Here is a 22,931-nt window from a genome sequence, read left to right as displayed (position 1 = left end):
TTATCAATATGTTATTTTATCTTTGTGATATACCATACACAACTGCTCATACTCACGCTGATACATTTGTCATTTCCGTTATCCAGGAGCACCAGCACCCTCGTGGCGCTTTTACCTAAAGCTTCAGGAGGTTATGGGTCATAGACCCATAGCTAATGAGATCGACACGGAGGAGCAGGCAGAAAATACCCAAGGTTTGTGAAGCATGCTATTTACATACTATGTGATTGATCTTAAAAATAATTGAACAGAACTTGATTTCATGTAAAACCAGACCTGCTAGCTGCTGTTGAATTGTGTAAGGAAGGTGTTGCATTTGAGTGGGGTGGTCCTAACCTAGGGTATCTGGGTCGACAATACAAGACATATTAATAAAATTTTTATAAATTTATTTAAAAATATCTAATTTTAACAGATGTTGACTCTGATCAGGAGAGGCCCAGATCTGCTGTGTCAGCATGTTCATCTTCTTCGACCAACAGGAGAAAGAGGTCGAGAGATGATGAGGACATGCATGATTTGAAGAGGATCTTAACAGAGCAAAGACAAGACGACCTAAAGGCTGTTGCTGCCATTATCGAAAAAAGTTCAATGACAATGTTGAATGGAATTTCTACTATTATGCAACAGATAATGCAACAACCCTCCACACCTTATGCCATGCCAAACCACCTCCAGGGCTCTGTCCCTTTTCCGCAACCTCCTAATGATACTTTCGCCAGCCCACCCCACACCATCAGTAATACATTTCCTCACACCACCCATTCGTCAAATAATGCATTCGCTTCAACCATACCACCCCACCGCCACAATATTTCCCCCTGTGCACCCCACACTGCAACCAATCCTGAAAGGCTACCTACCTCATTGGCCAGTAATGAATTGTCAGGGTACAATGTGCCCACGTTAGACTAGTACTTTGAACTACGTAAAGACTTCACATAAATATTGGAGACAGTTCATGTATGTTCAGTTGAAATTATTATTTACATTATTATTTTCTACTCAGTAAAGATTTTACATAAATATTGAATACAGTAACACAATTAGTTCAACTCACTCACAAAATTAATGTAACAAATTCAAATGCGGTTTTACATGTGAAAGGGACGGAGTAATGGCTGGGTGTGAGCAAGGAACTCTTTGATAGTATCACGGATCTCAACTGCATCTCTAATTTGCTCATGATTGAACACAGGTGGCGGCTGTTCACGTTCAGCTGGTTCATCTGCTAGTCTGTTAAGAAGGTGGCGGGGAATCACAACTTTTCTAGTTTCCAGCATGTTATGCAATATACAGCATGTAGTAATAAGCTTGGGCACCAACTTATACTTGACATCAATACACTTCCGCAGCATTCTCCAGCGTGCTTTGAGTCTTCCAAACGCAATCTCGACACACATGCGTGCTTTGCTGTGGTAAACATTAAATGACTCCTTTTCGGGTGACAAGTTGGCCCCTGTGAAACCTTTAATGATTTGTCTAGATATAGGGTATGCAGGGTCGCCAAGGATGTGGAGTGGAAGACTCTCTCCATGAACAATTTTATCCCGTTTTGGCATATTTTGCATCACTAATGTACTCAGCCTTGATCTTCTAAAAACGGCGGCATCGTGAGCACTGCCTGGGGTGTTGGCATAAACGTCTCTAAACAGATACTGAACATCAACCACCGCTTGCATGACAACACTTGGATACATTTTCCTACATAGAAAATCAGCCATGCCATCAGCAGGTGGTATGATCTCAAAGTGTGTTCCATCGACAGCCCCTATGGCTTGTGGGTATTTGTAATTAGCTTCGATGATATCAGCAATCTCCCCTGCTTCTACATCTGAGTACCAGGTGATGAACTGATGTTTTTTTCTTGACATTGCATGGCAGAAAGCATACAAGCATCGATGAACTGTAGTCTTACTGACCCCGAACACTGTTGCAACTTTGCTATATTCGCAGCATGAAGCCAGTTTGAAGATTGCTATGCACACCCTGTGAATAAGAGAATATTGCCACAATTAACCAAACAGTTTTACAAGACATATTGAAAAATGTACCATTATTCCTATATGGCATGTTTTCCGTATGCCAAAATTCCTACATGACATAATAAATGAATGGCATTACCTCTTCTTCAGTGGAACAGGTTCCCGTACACATCTTTCTTGAGGAGACATATCGTCACGTACTAGCTCACAAATCTCATCCACAATGGTTTCTGGCATTCTGAAATGCTGCAGCCACACACCTGGCCTTGACTTAGGCAAAACATTATCATACCAAGAGGGTGTCACCTGTAGGAGAGAGGAGACGATGAGTAGAAATGACAGAATAGTATGATGTGTTAACACTAATATTTTAGGATATTTATGTTTTAGCACTGTATTTCCAATTATTTTTTTTATAAATTTTATTTTTATATGTATTGTGAATATTGTTTGAAAAAATAAATGTCATACAGAAATTAAAATAAAAGCAACTAACATACTACTAATGAATGACAACTAAACAGACTTACACACTGAACAGATTCCCATTCAACAGGTAACTTTCTCTTTCTATTTTGTCTTCTTGTCCTTCTAGAAGTGGCTTCTAACAGTATGGCGTCCTGTCGCGTATTACTTTGTAAAAATTGTGTTAAAATTAGTAATACATTGTGAAGGTGTATTGTAAATAAAAGTGTAATTACGAGAAAAGCATAAAAAAGACGTTTCTGGCGTTCGGTCTGCATGATTGCTGTGCGCAAGCGCGGCGCGTGGCGTTCCTATTTATACACTTTCTCTTCTCCGACTGTTTTGCTGGAAATCATAATCATCACTGCGCAGCATGGAAACGCCCGATCCCCACGACTTCGGAGAGCGCAACTCCGAAGCACTGCGCATCATGGAAACATAGTGATTGTAAAATCGTGGCCATCATGTCTGTGAGTAGACCACAAGCTCAGTTCGGATACAAACATGGCCACTACATTGAAATTGTGTACAGGGATAAAAAACACCCATTGTTAACATCTGAATAGGCGATTGGCACCACCGACTCCAGACATCAATAGATCAAGAATTTTATGAATGAAGAGGAATGTAGGATGATAATACAGGTGATTGTCCTCGGCAGAAGTGAACGTTTTATGATCATTTGAATGGTAGTATATGAAAGTGCTGGGAGTGGAGGTACTACCAATTGGCTACCCATCAATGTGGCAACTCCATGATCACAAATGTGTGTGTACAGCAAGCGTAAGCCCAACCTAATCAATTATTTTCCAATTGTCAATAGTGAAATCAGATACAGGTTATGGGTCAACCAATAGCTAGGCATACAAGGTATACTATGGCAACGCTATGGACACTGGGAGTAATACTTCCATCATAGTAGCAACATAGGCAATAGCGTTATTCTCTGTCAAATAAATTACATTTTAATGAATAGATAGGGATAGCGCAGTGAACTTGACGCTCTATATAAGCAAACCTGAACAATCAAAACAACTGCAGTGCGCCGTTTACACCAATGTAAAAGTGGTCATCATGAAAAAGAACTTCATTATCTGTAAAAAGCCAAACAAACTAATATCCAATACGACTAGGTTTTTGCTGGTGCCTTTTAATCAAAGACGAACAAACAGAAGACGAACTGTGAGTAGATAGAGATGGAACTAGAAATATCAATATAGCCTAGATTAACCGATCTTTAAATTTATCTAACATAATCTTTCACTGTTAAATATTGGAGTTTTAAGAATTGTCTTCCCGTACCATTACCAGCCTCTGCACTTAGTTCAAGGCTTTTTCCTTAGTATAACTTCAAACTTATTCCTTAAGATAATTATCACACAACTTTGAAAATCTTTGTCAGAATGGTCCAAAGATGTCAACTCAGATTTTTATTATATAAGCTTTGAATTCTAAGCATTACCTTCTTCCTATTTTCACCACCGCTACCATTCACACTGGGCTTCCTCAGAGCCATGATTTTAAAATTATTACAGTCAGGTTCATACGTAACAGTGTTTATTATTTCAGCGCAATAGAGCTTAAGTATACGAAAGAACGAGAGAATTGAGACAGATAATTTTATAGTGTGTACTGATCTACAAGACTGCAATATTTCAAGAAACTTTGAACATAGTATATTGGGCATTACAATGCTCATCGAGATAAGTAATTCCTAAATGTCATGTCACATGTTGAAAGTTTGGTGTGTAGTGGTGACCACAAGTTCGGGCTAGAAAGACGAGCATTTCTATTATTTGTTATTACAATTAGGAACTGCCTAGATAAGTTATCTTTCAAAAACAGCAATAAAATGATAAGGTCACTTTCCTCCGCTATACAAAACTACTACCCACTCTAAGTGCAAACAGCTTGTACTCTAGGCAAAGCGATATGTCATCGAGAAGACAATGACAGATATGTCATCGAGAAGACAATGACAGATATGTCATCGAGAAGACAATGACAGATATGTCATCGAGAAGACAATGACAGATATGTCATCGAGAAGACAATGACATGATTTCTAGGTGTCAATAGCACGTTTTGTACAGGCATTAACGCATGTACTAGAGATATAACTGGCATGTACTAGAGGTATAAATGGCATGTACTAAAGGTATAAATGGCATGTACTAGAGGTATATATGGCATGTACTAGAGGTATAAATGGCATGTACTAGAGGTATAAATGGCATGTACTAGAGGTATATATGGCATGCACTAGAGGTATAAATGGCATGCACTAGAGGTATAAATGGCATGCACTAGAGGTATAAATGGCATGTACTAGAGGTATAAATGGCATGTACTAGAGGTATATATGGCATGCACTAGAGGTATAAATGGCATGCACTAGAGGTATAAATGGCATGCACTAGAGGTATAAATGGCATGTACTAGAGGTATAAATGACATGTACTAGAGGTATATATGGCATGTACTAGAGGTATATATGGCATGTACTAGAGGTATATATGGCATGTACTAGAGGTATAAATGGCATGTACTATAAATATACACGACATGTTCTGGAGATGTAAAGGGCAAGAACTACAAATACAATTGGAAAGTAGCAATCTAGCCTCATTTGAGTTTTGCTAATTGTCCAATAAATCTCGCAAAAGTTTCTACACAGGCTTTTGGAATTACTTTTAATCAGTCAACAAACAGGGGCCATTGTTAGCAAAAGTATTAAGCAAATGTCAAGCAACCGACAAGCTATAACTAAGCTTGAACTGGCACCAGCAAAATGATACGGTTGTCGCTCCATACCGACGTTGTGGTCACTGAATAGCCAATGGCGTGACACTATCTTCAGGTCTTCATTGGTATAATGAAATCCAAGACAGGTGATTGAACAAAAAGGTTGATTTTTAATGAACATAATGTGGAAACCATTTCAATAATTTTACGACAATTTCTATTCATTGGAGATTTGCCTTCCAAACGTCACCTACTTCACACAAATAGCTATTTATATATGAACAAAACTACTTTGCCACTAACGGATATGTTAAGGACTTTAATGGTAAACAGACCTACCTGCTCATAAAACATTTCAGATCAACTCTCAAACCAATCAAATCTATAGGAAAACTTGATTTGATGAACTTCTATTCACCCTTTAATTGGCTCGTTTTTATCACCAATGCATCATTTTTCTCCAGAAATATAACAGTGCAAATCTCCATGCAAAAGTTACTGCTATAAAAATAGTTGGTGATCCGGATTAAAAGAAAGTCCAGCAAAAATGCCATGAACTGAATTTGATTGAAACAAACTTATGCTGGTCAATCTGGTGAACGCAACGCTTGGTCCGGTGGAGTTATTGGGTGTCGCCATGGCTCAACGCGACTATAAAGAGGCCTAATGCTATGTGTCCTTGGGAGAGTTGCTACAGCAGTATCTATGAATAGCACATTCTATGTTTATTACACCCTTTGGCACAGGTGAAAATTACAGTAAACCCTTGCTACTTCACGGGACGTTTTTCACGATTTCAGTTCTTCGCGATTAAAAAAAATTCATTAAAAATAAAAAGTGACAGAAAGTTGAAAAACGCTGAAAAAATAAAAACACATGAATATATATATATATATAGGTAAAATGCATAAATATAAACATGCAAATTCCTTATCACAACAAACCCAGTTAATCACGAGTCCGACTAGGACACTTATATTTTGCTAGTATTTAGTTTCGTGAGTTGCATACAGAGTAAAATTTTGATGCAACTTAATTTCGCAGCTCTGATGAGTGCAAAAATATAGTGATGTGAAAATAAATGCAGTGGAACAAACATAATTAGATTTCTCAGGTTCGGTTCACCGGTAAGAAATTTTTTTTCAATTTGGGACTAGTTTGTAATTGTAAACCGCAGGTAGAATTGTGTGGCCGAGATCGATAATGCAATTTGATCGCCTGCTGCCATTTGTTTCGTGGACTATTAGTGAACAAAGCTATTTAATTCCGCGTTTTCGCTCATTCGTTATGATAGTTTAGTGTCGCTCATGAAATTGTCGCGAGAGGATGACTCCGCAAAAATGCAAAAGTTAGATGAGGCGAATACTCAAGTGTCCTAAGGTAAGTCCGAACTGCGCCCTTGCTAAGTAGGTGTATTCTCCGTCTTAAAATACTGGAACTGAAGTTGCAATATATACTGAGGGTCAATCAAGATAACATCAATTTACTCACTTATTATATAGAAAATAAATACAACAAGTTTAGAAAGCAGTTTAAGTTTTCTGGTGTTAAAATTTTGACTCATGCGTACGCTTTAAAATTTTAGTTTTTATTTCAAGTCCTGATTAGCCGTTAAAAGTGAGGATTACTGTAATGACCACAAAATAGTACAACACTTTGAGCAGCCATTTTTAATTCACTATGTTTCCATGACAGCATGATTCGCAAATTTGAAGCCAGTCCACAAGTTAATTGCATCAAGGAGACAGCATAAATCTGCAAGCTAAGCAAGTTTTGCGATTTGCAAAACTTTATCGAATCCATCTTGCTTGCGAATAATAAAAACACCACTTACGAATAACGCGCATTAAAATACCGCGCCAGCTATTCAATTTTTAACATTTTAAATACTTGAGTCGTTCTTTCTCGATTTAGTTTCACATGTCTTATCGCCAATTATTAACTTATACCGTACAATTCATTACCTTTGTTAACAAGGCACCGGAGTCAACCCGCATCATGCGAATGTCTATAGAAACACTTAATTGGCACGGTAACGCAACTTGAGCACAACTCCAAACCTCCACGATGAACAGTGATTAAAAATGAATACTTCCACAGCCTTTCTCGAAAGAATGTTAGATTATGGCGGCATAGACTTATAGCTTTACTATCTCTATGTTTATCATCTTCAACAACCTTAGTTTTGACGCTGATGAATCTGGTAAGCTTTGGTATTGAACCTATTCTTATATTCTAATCTAATCCCAATTCCTAATCTAATATCCAGCCTGATCAGGTTGCACAATATTTCTGTACATTAGAATGGTCAGCTGAGCGGTTTCCCTTTAAAAATCTAAACGTAGATTTTACAAAATTACAATTCAGTAATATTTGTGTATTTATTGTGTAGGAGTGTCGCCATGGATGGCCAGAATATAGTAATGGAAGCTACTAGCTAGAATTACAAAGGACTAAATATTTGGCTATACAAAGGCTAAAATCTTTCACAATACCCATTCATTAAGCATATGTCAACTGCTGCCCTATCAGGTGTACACAAGCTCAATGACAAGTGAAAGGGCTGTAACTATTTGCATTAGAAAATATTGTTGCTAAAAGAAAAGGCGTATAGAGGCAGATAATTGCTGCATGGCAACCAGCGGTCACACAAAGATTAACCCTAGATACTCCGGTTGATACTAGCGCTGATAGCCGGGCTATTGACCTTCATCAAAATAGCCTTGATAAGAACAACCACGTTTCACAGCTCAGCACAGCTCATGGAATTCACTGACAAACAGACCAATTAATTGAATAACAATGTAGGCCTCTTGATAATGACAAAGGCTCCAAGAAGACATGACAGCACTAAAGCCATATTTGTTAAAAATGAAAAGAGCAAGTTTTTATAAAATCATTTTCCACTGTTTGGGCGCAAGCAGCTGTTAGCTTTATTATAGTATATTATAGTATTAGTATCGTATTATAGTATATTATATTATAATATTGGGGACTTTGTATCAATGTGGCTAGAGGAAAGACATATGTCCAAATTTATTATAGAAAAAACTTGTGCCATCAATATAATTATGGGTTATCTCCCTCAGCACTCGCTACTATAGGAATCATGCCTAATCCTTGTCTCCGCCCATGTCTATCATAATGACCGTTGGTATGCGACTGATGCTTTTTTAACTGTCAACAAAATTGAGTATGAAAATGTTCAATCCATTTTCGTTTACCTGAAAATCATGACAACAAAATCCTTTTTTACTTTTAGCAGTACTAAAAGAGTGAAAACAAGTCTTATCCAGATCATTTCACTAATCAGTATTATATATACTATTGTATATGAAACTGAAAACACATTGATGGCAGTGCTTGAACAAATGACCGTGCCAGCGGAGGACAGTATAATACTTGTTTCAACAAAAATCACAGCATTACAAAATTAGCAGCTATTACTTTCCCTTGTTGAAGTCTGTCTCCAAAACTATTTCTTTATAAAACGCCACTTACTCATTTTAAAATCATAATGAACCAGGCAGCTAATGAACTCACGTAAGCGGCGTTTCAAATAGACAGGGTAGGGACACAAAAAGGAAGCTATAAAAAGGGTAAATACCAAATGGGTGACAGGGAAATAGGAGAGAGCCTACTAGAATGACACACCACATCCAGCAGCAATCTAAGATATGATAAAATATGACTATGAATATTTCAGCATACACAACTTATCTCGGAGAAATATTTGTGCCGGATAAAGAAAGAGGAAATTGTATCACGGGAAACCACAGTAGGGCTTAATGTTGACAAACTGGAGTGGATGGGGCAAACAACAGAAGAGTAAATATTTGGCAAAGGGTTGAATGAGATAGGTAAACATACAAAATTACGGAAGAAATGTCGACCAATTATTACTAAGTGGCTGATTTCATAGCAACAGTACCTAGGAAGAGTGCACACTTGTTGATGGTTTATCCAAATTCCTCAATTTTCTTGCAGCCAAAAGCCAGCAAATAATGTAAGAACTGCACATCTGCTATTTCGTTTATTATAATTTGATGATACTACATTTTGACTGTCAACTTGATTCGTAGACATGGCCATCAATTGACTAACAGATCCATTGCACATAGAAATGCCTAAAACATCAGTATAATGCTAGCTAGTTAACAAGAGGAAAACTTTCACTTGCCATCATGAAATCAAATACAGCCAGACCTTGAGATACACAGCTAAACCATCAGCCAGACCTTGAGATACAAAGCTAAACCATCAGCCAGACCTTGAGATACACAGCTAAACCATCAGCCAGACCTTGAGATACACAGCTAAACCATCAGCCAGACCTTGAGATACACAGCTAAACCATCAGTCAGACCTTGAGATACACAGCTAAACCATCAGCCAGACCTTGACTTACACAGCTAAACCGCCCTGATCTTTACTGCTTGATAAAAATTTTAAAACTCGTGGTAGAGTTAGTAGGTGGTAGAGTTAGTAGGTGGTAGAGTTAGTAGGTGTTAGAGTTAGTAGGTGCCAGGTGGTAGAGTTAGCAGATGATAGAGTTAGTAGATGGTAGAGTTAGTAGGTGGTAGAGTTAGTAGGTGGTAGAGTTAGTAGGTGGTAGAGTTAGTAGGTGGTAGAGTTAGTAGGTGGTAGAGTTAGTAGGTGGTAGAGTTAGTAGGTGGTAGAGTTAGTAGGTGGTAGAGCTAGTAGATGGTAGAGTTAGTAGTTGGTAGAGTTAGTAGGCGGTAGAGTTAGTAGGCGGTAGAGCTAGAAGGTGGTAGAGTTAGTAGAGCTAGTAGGTGGTAAATTAGTAGGTGGTAGAGCTAGTAGGTGGTAGAGCTAGTAGGTGGTAGAGTTAGTAGGTGGTAGAGTTAGTAGGTGGTAGAGTTAGTAGGTGGTAGAGTTAGTAGATGGTAAAGTTAGTAGATGGTAGAGTTAGTAGATGGTAGAGTTAGTAGGTGGTAGAGCTAGTAGGTGGTAGAGCTAGTAGATGGTAGAGCTAGTAGGGGGTAGAGCTATTAGGTGGTAGAGTTAGTAGGCGGTAGAGTTAGTAGGCGGTAGAGTTAGTAGGCGGTAGAGTTAGTAGGCGGTAGAGCTAGAAGGTGGTAGAGTTAGTAGAGCTAGTAGGTGGTAAATTAGTAGGTGGTAGAGCTAGTAGGTGGTAGAGCTAGTAGGTGGTAGAGTTAGTAGGTGGTAGAGTTAGTAGGTGGTAGAGTTAGTAGGTGGTAGAGTTAGTAGGTGGTAGAGTTAGTAGATGGTAAAGTTAGTAGATGGTAGAGTTAGTAGATGGTAGAGTTAGTAGATGGTAGAGTTAGTAGGTGGTAGAGCTAGTAGATGGTAGAGCTAGTAGGTGTTAGAGCTAGTAGGTGGTAGAGTTAGTAGGTGGTAGAGTTAGTAGGTGGTAGAGTTAGTAGGTGGTAGAGTTAGATGGTAAAGTTAGTAGGTGGTAAAGTTAGTAGGTGGTAGAGCTAGTAGGTGGTAGAGCTAGTGGATGATAGAGCTAGTGGATGATAGAGCTAGTAGGTGGTAGAGCTAGTAGGTGGTAGAGCTAGTAGGTGGTAGAGTTAGTAGATGGTAGAGTTAGTAGGTGGTAGAGCTAGTAGGTGGTAGAGCTAGTAGGTGGTAGAGTTAGTAGGTGGTAGAGTTAGTAGGTGGTAGAGTTAGTAGGTGGTAGAGCTAGTAGGTGGTAGAGCTAGTGGATGATAGAGCTAGTGGGTGGTAGAGCTAGTAGGTGGTAGAGCTAGTAGATGGTAGAGTTTGTAGGTGGTAGAGCTAGTAGGTGGTAGAGCTAGTAGGTGGTAGAGTTAGTAGGTGGTAGAGTTAGTAGGTGGTAGAGCTAGTAGATGATAGAGCTAGTAGGTGGTAGAGTTAGTAGGTGGTAGAGCTAGTAGGTGGTAGAGCTAGTAGGTGGTAGAGTTAGTAGGTGGTAGAGCTAGTAGATGATAGAGCTAGTAGGTGGTAGAGTTAGTAGGTGGTAGAGCTAGTAGAGTTAGTGTGTAGCTTAAACAATTTATTTCATTATTTATATTAACTTCAGAGATCTTTATTATCACAAATGTTATCTCTGATTCTGCCAACTTTTCATTTTTACTTCGGAGATTGTCCCGCTTCAAGAAACTTCAGATGTTATATATTAAAAATTGCTTCGCAGGTTGTGATACACATTTTTTCAAATATTACATTATACATTAACAATTTTTAACAAAATTGAATTGTTATTGCAGACGCTATGATCATGTTTAAAATAATATAAAAAAGAGTGGTCAATTCCAAATAACTTACGATAATTGCCATTAGTTAATAATGGACTCGCTTAGATAGACTGCAATTCACAGCGATACATTCAGTAGAGATATAACAATGGAACTGCAACTTGTTGCTAAGAAAGTAATCAAAGACAAATACAGAATAATCAAAATAGGAATCCATTCTATAGGTTGTCTGTTCATTAAAAGGCTTCAAACTGACTATTTCGACCAACCCTTCATGTGAAAGAGTGAATATATCGCTAGCTTTATGGTATTCATGTGATTCGTTCCTCAGACTGTTTGCTAAATGGAGCCAGTACTTTATGATCATCATCCATACAGCTGTTTCCATAATTAGGAAAGACGGTCCTAGGTTTAATAACTAATCGAGATTGGATTCAACAACTGGTAGGCCACAATGTAACAGGTTTGCACCAAGTTTGTTATGCACACACTAGTTATAAGTCTGCAGACGGATAGCTAGGTGATATAGAGGTACCGCTGTAGGCCGATAGATAAGTTTTATAGAGATACCTCTGTAGACAGATAGCTAAGTTATACAGAGATACCTCAGTAGACAGATAGCTAGGTTATACAGAGATACCTCAAAAGACAAATAGCTAGGTTATACAGAGATACCTCAAAAGACAGATAGTTAGGTTATACAGAGATACCTCAGAAGACAGATAGCTAAGTTATATAGAGATACCTCTGTAGACAGATAGCTAGGTTATATAGAGGTACCTCTGTAGGTTGATAGCTAAGTTGTATAGAGATACCTCTGTAGACAGATAGCTAGGTTATACAGAGATACCTCTGAACACAAATAGCCAGGTTATTCAGAGATACATCTGTACACAAATAGCCAGGTTATACAGAGGTACATCTGTAAACAAATAGCCAGGTTATTCAGAGGTACATCTGTACACAAATAGCCAGGTTATACAGAGGTATATCAGTACACAAATAGCCAGATTATCCAGAGGTACATCTGTACACAAATAGCCAGGTTATTCAGAGGTACATCTGTACACAAATAGCCAGGTTATACAGAGATACCTCTGTACATAAACAGCCAGGTTATATAGAGGTACATATGTACACCGATAGCTAGGTTATACAGAGCCAATGAGAAATGTATACACTACCTAGATAAACAGTGGAAAAGAACCTACAAAAATGATATCTGACATGTCAAAGGGTAAGACGATTACAAAGAACTTACCGGAAGGGTATAATAATAGCTGTCTTCTGCTGGGTCTTACAAGGCGGCACAAACTTTCCTCCTGGAAGTAAGTTGAATCCCATATTTTCTAGCATTGTTAAGGACGCATGCTCTTGATACACAGGTACTTGTTCAGCTGGAATATATGTAGCTGAGAATGAGTCACCACACAACCATGGCTAAACACACGATTCACTAGGCGAAGGGGCAATGACTAGTTAATCATATCATGCTATTGATATTGTGTTTGCGAGGAGCTGATATCGCAGCCATGCTAGTTGACCTACACTGCTCCACCTCTCGCATAGTTAGGAGCAACAACATCCAGAATGATCCACGACGCACTCATGGTAACTTCAGAGCCGCCTACATGACTTGAGTGAATTATTAAGCCATCAGATGAGTCAAAAACCCAAATATATGGATGAGTCATTACTGAACTATGCGCGTTACAGTGTTGCAGCCTATACGTGTTGTCAGATAGGGAAATGTAAAGGAAGTCACAGTAGGAAGTGGGTCGCATATATGTCGTTAGTAGTGTCCCTTAGTAGCTCAACTACTCTATACTTATCGGCTGGAACAAAAGCAAAACAAATGTTCTGAACATCGCAGTGCCCTCGGAATTGACAGAAGAAGCTCTTACACAATAGGATAAGCTCCGGTTCTATGTATAACAGTTACGGAAGACATGAACTTATGGCGTTTTTACAGGGATTGTATGCCGACAACTCGCTGACAGCGGACTGCAAACTGGTAACAAAATTATGGAACAAATTTACAAATAGAGATTGGAGTTGGCAAATGACCTCTACTATTCTGAAAGTATTCGATTGCATTTTTAAACCTAACCAACACTAAGCTATTTGACCATTTCCCGAGGATTTACATCTCCGAGGAAGAAACTGCATCACTACTGTTTACCAATAGTAACATGATAATGAAACAATGTTTTCAATAGCTGAGCTGGCTATGAGGACGATAATGATACGCTTTGTTTGTGAAGTATTTTTAGGCAACAATGTTTACATAGCCACAGCATTGTCAGAGCTGCAAATTCACACATAGCAGGTGATAGCAGGATGACTTCAAAACTTGAAGTCCTGTTGAGTAGCCTTGAGATATTTATCTGCAAAGATCCAAATAATTTACCTTCGTTAAGAGCAAATAGTACCCTAGCTATCTATTTTAAAAATATATTTGGCGAAGGCAAGTTAAAGCTTATAGATAGTCAACTCTCAGCTAGCGCTAGAGCAAAACATCTAAATGTACCGGCCACTCAAGTAACTTCTCATCAGCATTTGATCAAAAACCAATGTATTGATATTATTCATAGTAACCGTAAAACCTGAATTTCATGAAGCTTAAATAATTATCGTCTTTCATTTGCTCAGAATTACAGTCAAATAAACTTTGGAGTGTTGTGAATGTAGCCTAATTACTTTAAAAAAATTATGTCTACTTCCTAATTGTCAATTTCACTGGTGATGCACTAAAAGTCAGCAAAATGATAATAATCATCTGAAAATTCCATTTTGGATCATATGCATCCTGTTCAGCGCTCGTTCTAAAGAGTTTGTCAAACATGCACCGATGGCTCTTTTCAATAAACGGGCAACGCTCATCCTAAATAGCATTATTCTTCAAGCATCCATCAAACTTTTTCAAACGAGTTTCTTTCAAGTTTTAGGCGCGTCTTCTATTCTATAAGATAAGATTATTGATCGAGAAACTACTGCCAGTCTTTAGTGCTTTAGTGAGTAGGACAATGAATTCTCTACTCCCAAGTCCATCATTTGGTTTTTTCCATACAGACTGAAAAATTTTGAATGTCACATGGACACAATGTTTGAGAATTTTCTCGGGTCAACTTCTTTACATTTTTATTGACAAGTAAGATAAAAAGAGAAGTTGTAGTTTATGTCAAGCCAAGTAAGTATTCCGCCGAATTATTTGTCTTTATGAACAGGAAACATGGTTTGCTCATTTTCAACCTTATCGCATTGATTTCACTTTCGTTCCTTAGATACACCTTAGATAATCTAATGACTGGAGGAATGTGTAGCTCATAGCAAAAATGATAGCAAACAATCAGACATGAGTAATGCTGTCCGCAAAACAGCGCGGACAGTATTACCAGATGATGCCAGAGATGCTCGATTGCCATCTGCTGATGACAACACAGCCTCAACTATGGGCATTAACTAATCCAGTGAAAACGCTAAGCAGGTAAACTGAAACGATTCCTGAATGAACACCGGGCTGGCCAACTCACACATGTTGATAGGAAGAGATGGACACGCCTGGTTCGGACTGATCAGTTTCTCTTGATAGTATTTGAATGCATATTTCTCTTGATAAATATTGGCTAATCGAGACTGATTCAGATCAGGCAGCGGACGGACATTTCTACAAGCAACATAAAAGTACGTTTAATTGCTGTCCCAGGGAGAGAGTTGGCAAGTTCAAGGGAGACCTTGCTATTAATCTTCATACCGAGGGGAGGATTATGATACAACTAATACAGCAGAGGCTGATGAACGCTGCACAACTGCAGATGCAAAGTTTATCAATAATGGTTGCAAATAATCCAAGTTCCCCATAAACCTCCTGAAATGATCGCTTGAGAATTTTCACATTGGATTGTGTAAACCGGTTTCTCATGTTTAGTTGGCAGTTGTTGACAGAACCTTGTCATTAAAAGGATGAGTAATGCTGTCCCCAAAACAGCGGCGGACAGCAGTTCTTAGATAAACAGGTCTCCCTTGTTCAAACAGCTTCAGATATGATTGTCAACCCATTGCTACACCTCACAGCTAGCAAGCTAACTACAATAGCATGTACTTAGACAAGAAAATTGTAGCAGCACAGAGAGCAAGCTAACAACACAGCACAGTTAGCCTAGAATCTAAGATTTGAGCATGAATAACAATGGGTTGGGGCACAAACAGCATATCGCGCTAGCAAAGGCAAGTGGAGACAAACATAGCTAACGGACAACACCACACCAAAATTTTGTTAAGTGACCCGACACTGGGCAAGCAGGGTTGAGAAGGCTGGTTGGTACAACAATGATTACGCAAGACAAGCCTATTCCAATGGAGAGCGGGGTTAGAGGGTGCGGTTAGTATGGTACAAGCTAAGGCTACCCTTGGGTCTTGTTTCGACGATGCATCGCACTAAACAATTTGGCTAAAAGGCTTTGAATGAAGCAGTGTCGGGGAATAGCGACCACAGTGAAAACTAACACTAAAAATCTTTAATATGTAAAATGCTAATCAATAAAATTGTTATCATGGCCGTTTGCCAACCAGAAAGAACTCGATTGTTTCGTTTTGTGCAAACATTGAGTGCAACAAAACAGCCAGGCTTTTATCTGAAGGAACTTATGAGCTTTCATAACGCAAATCAAAATTTACTGTTAAGTATTTGTTACCAGATGTGACAAGACCCAAGGCTTGTGGTAACTGACATGCGAGCAAACCTGGTTCAAGTTGGCCTATGTTCACGAGTAAAAGACAAATGATACAGGTGAAAATGTTGGTTTGTTTACAAGATATCATTTATGCATGAACATCAAGCAATGTGAACCAGGCTTACAGAAATACATTACATATGGTACTAACATGAATCAACCACAGCTTACTAAGGATGAGGCCACAATGTGAGTATGTGTACGACATTTCTTAGGAACCAGAGAACAGTCATCGAAACAGACCTATTTTACAAAGGTGTTATTTCATATCGCTCTACTCTGTCATACACTCTAATGAACACAACTACATAAGGAGAGCAGATCAGAACAGGCTAATCAGACACCCTCTAGGTAGATGGCCAAGCTCAGCCTTCATTCACAGAGAGTCGGGGCTTCTTCGTGAACTATCGAAGGATTTACACAATTGATTTCGACAAGATTCTGACTCGATTGCGTTTACCTATGAGCCTCGATGCTCGGCCTGTGTTGCCAATGTTTCCTTGTATATTCAGATAAAAATTATATTAACACTGTTAATAGAACACTATGTTTTTCAATACAGGGGATTGCATTAAGATCATGTCTCAAATTAGATGAGCACAAGGCTCATTGTTTAGCCTACTTCCGACAAGTTCACTAAATTTTTGGTAAGATTTTCGTTTTGCAGGTAGCTCATGCAACGAAGGTTTAGACAATAACAACGGATCTTGGTTTTTCTGGGCTATTGAAGGAAAGTATGAGAAGAAAGCTTTTGGAAATGTAACGATGTAATGAATTTTTGGTTCTCTGAGATACTTCTTATATTAAGAACTGAATTCGAACTTGTCATCCTAGCTAAATCTTATGTATTAATTCCACGCAAATGTTACTAATTGGACATGTTCGAAGCTGCCCAAGCAAGATTTCACATTAACCTATACAGTAAAGCCTAAATTTATAAACAAACAATTCAATATACAAACTTATAATTAAAAGTTTGATCAAATGCCTGACTCCACACCACAAATAATTTTTGGCAAGCAACATCTGAAATTCAAACAGTTCAAAACACCTACATAAATGAAAACACAACGAAACTTGTAAAAGCTAAAACAATAAAAAAACATTAATCAAATTCGTTTCCATTTTTTAAAGCCACGTGAGGGTTGGTTGGTGAGGGTGGCACGTTGTGTATTCCCACCCCTATTACCACTTCGAACACTAAATAGTAGCTATTTTCATTTGCATGTCTATTACATAAACTAATAAAATACTTTTAATTTCAAGTAATTTATTAATTTAGTTTTTATAATCATTGTGTTTTTGACATTTGTTTTTTTCACAGCTTCATGTAGATTACTTACTTCAATGTTACGAGCAATTAATTAAATTATTTCTCGCTATAGCAGGATCTTCAGCTGTGGAACAAATTAAGCAAAATACATTATATGCTTATATGATGATTCAACATATATATATGACATTTGTCTGCAAGCGTGTCAAATGATGACAAATTGTTCAAGATTATAATTGAGATGCCTAAAACTGCTGTTACAAGCTCGACAGACTGCACTATACTCCCTCTTTGATACCGGTTCCTTGTATGGCTTGAGAACGCATGGGGACAATATTGTATGCCGAGCAGAAGAGTCCACGGACAACTCGAATTTCAGTGTAAGTTCGGAACATCCTGAATAAATTACTTTATACTGTTAGTGATATCTATCTTCATCTCCATGAAGGTGACCTTCCTTTTTCTTTGATGCATTACCATTAGAAGAATCTGTCTTGCGGGTTGGAGACACAATGAAGGTCAAAATCTTTGTAAAAAAACTCCAGCAGGCGACGGAGTGAGACCCGACGGGCAAAACCATAATTGCGTATCACCAAAACTGTACCGCGGTGATGCTGCATTTCTCAACCACAACAGAGCATATTCATCCTCTACGTTCATGTAAGTGACGCTTACATACAACTTCGTTAAATATTATTCTAGATATTTTCATAGGTCACATTCGTAACTTCAAAAAAGCGTAAGTAGAGATCATGGTAACCTGAGGGCTCCCTATAAATACACAACCATATTCATAATTTTTTTCCGCCAAAGGCACAAAATTTCATTGTTTTATTTGAATCAATCGGTTTACAGTCCATGTGTTATCGCATAGTGAATGAAAAATGCTCAACCAAGCCCAAAACTAATGTGTGACCTCAATAACACTTTATTGGGCTGGAGTATCGGAAGAATAGTATTATGCGTGCATGATCTTGCATATTGATTTCTAAAACCCATCGGTCGACGATAAGTTGAGCCTATGATTTTGCTCATTGTCCCAAGTCGGTGCTTTTATGGGACTGCAAAATACTTGTGATGACTTGGTTGATAAAAATCACGCTTGCACGATGATGAACTGTCACCTCTGCTTAACAGCGACTTTGCAATATCCACCGGTACATAGTCAGAGAGGAGCGAACTCACACAGGACGGTCAACCCGAGAGCAAAGGATCGGAAGTTGTGACGCTGAGCTTGACCAAGTGAAAGAAGTGTATTTATGCAAACTTCATGAGCAGAATGTCAGCAGCGGGTCAGAATAGACTGTAAAGTTAGACCAAATGCAAGCGACACAAATACTCAAAGGAACAGGGAAACAAGACCTATGCTGGATGCCAACAGCACTGTAATTTACTACTACAGTGAGATTGGAGGTAGAGAATATCACATCTATCAGACTGTCGAGCTCTACGTCTCTCCTGTAATGATAAGATGAGGTGAGCAGTCACTGTACAGTTTCCTCAGGAGTACTAGCTGCGTTCGTAGGTACAATGATTGTTAACTTTGACTAAATATGACGTTTTACACAAAGCATAGTACAAGGTACCAATAAAATATTGACATATTGTCTCCGATCATGTTCCAGTTATTGACTGCTACCAAACATACTAAAACTAGATGAATGTCAGATGTTGCACAGGTAACAAAGAACTTTTGCGCAGAAAATTTATTTTAATTGCCTAAGTTTCTTTACTCGATGAATTTGAGTAGGTAATTTAAGCTAGAACTATAATAAGTGCTGTTATATAAATTAAGCCAGCGTTAGGAAAAAAGGTTGCATCATGATCTTTAAGCATGCACCACAAAAACGTGCGCATTGTGACCAATCGGCATAAAAGATTGGCAGGTGCATAAGTATATTCACAATTATTCATCGCTATAGCCAGTTAGACAAGTAAGTCTAGTGGTCTGAAGTTTTGAAGCTCAATTCCATTGAGAACACAATTTTTTTATTCTTAAAACCTCATTGCTGTACAACTGGACATACAAACGACAGACCAGCAAACAATGAGATTTATATATAGATTTGTTAAGTTCTAAGCCTGTACATATGAGAAAGCCTGCACATAATATTAGAACAAAAAAACGAACACCACTACGTAGCTGGTCTATGTTGGCAGAGAAAAATGAGCAAACATAAGCTCACTTCATCTTGAAAAGCCAGTATAAAAACAAGCAATAAAAGCAAGTATATTTATCTTTTATAATAAGTAATCTATTGTGAAAGCATTTGGGAAAACAATGATTATAATATAAAAACAATGGTTATAATTTCAAGTGAGCAAATTTGAATTGAAAAATTAAAACAAATTACACTATAATTGTAACTCTGTCAACAGGTACAACAGTCGTAGCTCTGTCAACAGGTACAACAGTCGTAGCTCTGTCAACAGGTACAACAGTCGTAACTCTATCAACAGGTACAACAGTCGCAACTCTAACAACAGGTACAACAGTCGTAAATCTAACAACAGGTACAACAGTCGTAACTCTATCAACAGGTACAACAGTCGTAACTCTATCAACAGGTACAACAGTCTAACTCTAGCAACAGATACAACAGTCGTAACTCTAGAAACAGGTATAACAGTCGTAACTCTAGAAACAGGTATAACAGTCGTAACTCTAGCAACAGATACAACAGTCGTAACTCTAGAAACAGGTATAACAGTCGTAACTCTAGAAACAGGTATAACAGTCGTAACTCTAGCAACAGGTATAACAGTCGTAACTCTAGCAACAGATACAACAGTCGTAACTCTAGCAACAGATACAACAGTCGTAACTCTAGAAACAGATACAACAGTCGTAACTCTAGAAACAGGTATAACAGTCGTAACTCTAGAAACAGGTATAACAGTCGTAACTCTAGCAACAGATACAACAGTCGTAACTCTAGAAACAGGTATAACAGTCGTAACTCTAGCAACAGGTATAACAGTCGTAACTCTAGCAACAGGTATAACAGTCGTAACTCTAGCAACAGATACAACAGTCGTAACTCTAGCAACAGATACAACAGTCGTAACTCTAGAAACAGATACAACAGTCGTAACTCTAGCAACAGATACAACAGTCGTAACTCTAGAAACAGGTACAACAGTCGTAACTCTAGCAACAGATACAACAGTCGTAACTCTAGCAACAGATACAACAGTCGTAACTCTATCAACAGGTACAACAGTCGTAACTCTAGCAACAGGTACAACAGTCGTAACTCTAGCAACAGATACAACAGTCGTAACTCTAGAACAGGTATAACAGTCGTAACTCTAGCAACAGATACAACAGTCGTAACTCTGTCAACAGGTACAACAGTCGTAACTCTAGCAACAGATACAACAGTCGTAACTCTATCAACAGGTACAACAGTCGTAACTCTAGCAACAGGTACAACAGTCGTAACTCTAGCAACAGATACAACAGTCGTAACTCTAGCAACAGGTATAACAGTCGTAACTCTAGAAACAGGTATAACAGTCGTAACTCTAACAACAGGTACAACAGTCGTAACTCTAACAACAGGTACAACAGTCGTATTATTAAAGATTTATTTTTGGTAAAATTATAAAAGCAGAGTGCTTTGAACTTACTGGGCAATTTATTTATTTTTAACGCATTTAGCTATTTTCAACAACAAATTAAACCGCACTCAATAAAAAAGTTTTACCCTTTGTTAATTTCTTAACTTAGGTTAAAACATCTTGAAGCTAACTTTAAAGCCAGGACTACCAGTTGCAGATATTTGAAATGTTACAAAAAGTGTTTTTTTTGTTCAATATTACTATCATAGGGTAAGCCTGCCTTGACTTAGTCAAACTGGAGGCAAGCTGAACACCCTGATACACCTTAGCTACTTGAGAGCTGATGAGCTGGAGACGTAACCTGTTTTATAACCTCATCACAAACAATGTCTAACTTATTTTTAGTAGTATAATTATACTTATTTTCACCCATTTTCGGGACATTGAAGCTCGCTCAGGACCACTTGATGCTCAAACAATCAGGCTCTAGAGCCAAACTTAGATCTATTTCAGGTTTACTTTGTAAACTATATTTTTTGCTTCAATTCGTTGCGTATAATTATGTTTTTCATCCCTTCCTTGACTTGGCAGCTTTATTTTGCTATATTATACAATACAGTTTATCATTGAGAAATGTTTCTCAAGGTAAAAATGTTAAAAGAGAGCTGCAATTTTTTATATTTATTGCCGTCTTGTAACATAACTGTTGGCAAATATGTTGAGATTCATTAGCTCTATTCATAAGCTGTCATGAATATCTGAATATCTAGATCTAAATATCTGGAAACAGTTTCGGTTGAACCAAAAGGTAAATTTCTGCTGACCGCCTTGATATCAAGGTTCCCACTAGTTACCTGGTTTACAGTTTACACAACTGTAACAAAGTTTTAAGCGCAGTTTCAATGCACTATTCTCAAAAATGAATGCTGTGTATTTCACTTGGGAGTCTTGTCAGGCATTTGATCATGACTTTTGACATAGTTGAGTTATAATGTTTAAAATAAAAGCATAACAATAAAAGAAGAATATCTGCTTTAAGGAACAGCTAAAAACTTCAAAACTAAAGATTTTGCACAAGTTTCTAGTTATGAGATTACACTGCTTTTAATTAGACAAACGGCACAACAGAATAGATTACGACGTTCAAAGATGTTTGTTTACAGGTGAAACGTATTCCATAGAATGACAATCCCAATTGCAATTACATACGATTGCAAGAGCGCCTTTTTGGAGAGCATTGATCACCATGCTGTTGTTACTAAATTGGACTTAGTCGATATCACAAGCTAAATGCTAGAACGATTACATGACAGGAGAATGTCAAATGGAGCAATGCTAAAGCCAATTTTGATTATTTTGAATATCTCACAGACCTATTAACTATACATTATATAGTCAATAGTATAGTTAATAGGTCTATGGAATATATATACAATGAGAAAAAACATAATGCCGAGCTTTCAACAACTAGACATAAGTCATTAATGCTAATTCTACGGACACAGATTATGTGTCTAATCCTACAAATTACGTGTATAATCATACAGATTATGTGTCTAATCCTATAGATTAGGTGTCTAATCTTACATATTAGGTGTCTAATCCTACATATTAGGTGTCTAATCCTACATGCACAGATTAGGTGTCTAATCCTACATGCACAGATTAAGTGTCTAATCCTACATGCACAGATTAAGTGTCTAATCCTACAGACGCAGATTAAGTGTCTAATCCTACAGACACAAAGGTGTCTAATCTTACAGATTATGTGTCTAATCCTACATATACAGATTAGATGTCTAATCCTACAGACAGAGATTAGGTGTTTAATCCTAAAGACACAAATTAGGTATCTAATCCTACCGACACAGATCAGGTGTCTAATCCTAAACACACAGATTAGGTGTCTAACCTTACAGACACAGATTAGGGTGCTCACAATCTTCAAGCATGTATACAA

General features: G+C 37.9%; 1 protein-coding gene across 4 annotated transcripts in view; it reads right to left on the bottom strand.

Annotated features, from left to right (window-relative positions):
- The window catches only part of LOC137407313 (beta-1,4-N-acetylgalactosaminyltransferase bre-4-like), a 32,737-nt gene that overhangs the window by 4,502 nt on the left and 5,304 nt on the right, over positions 1-22,931 (bottom strand). For 2 of the 4 annotated variants that reach the window (XM_068093928.1, XM_068093927.1), the window contains 3 exons: positions 18,770-18,865; positions 14,935-15,068; positions 12,663-12,798 (listed from right to left, as the gene is read on the bottom strand). In XM_068093928.1, coding sequence (XP_067950029.1) covers positions 12,663-12,798; positions 14,935-15,068; positions 18,770-18,865 — 366 coding nt within the window. The remainder of the gene's footprint in view (positions 1-12,662; positions 12,799-14,934; positions 15,069-18,769; positions 18,866-22,931) is intronic. The other 2 variants (XM_068093929.1, XM_068093930.1) reach the window with 1 other exon arrangement.

The sequence above is a fragment of the Watersipora subatra genome, chromosome 10 (assembly GCF_963576615.1).
Source record: "Watersipora subatra chromosome 10, tzWatSuba1.1, whole genome shotgun sequence".
Classification (NCBI taxonomy): Eukaryota; Metazoa; Bryozoa; class Gymnolaemata; order Cheilostomatida; family Watersiporidae; genus Watersipora; species Watersipora subatra.
This window is presented reverse-complemented; position numbering and strand designations above follow the sequence as displayed.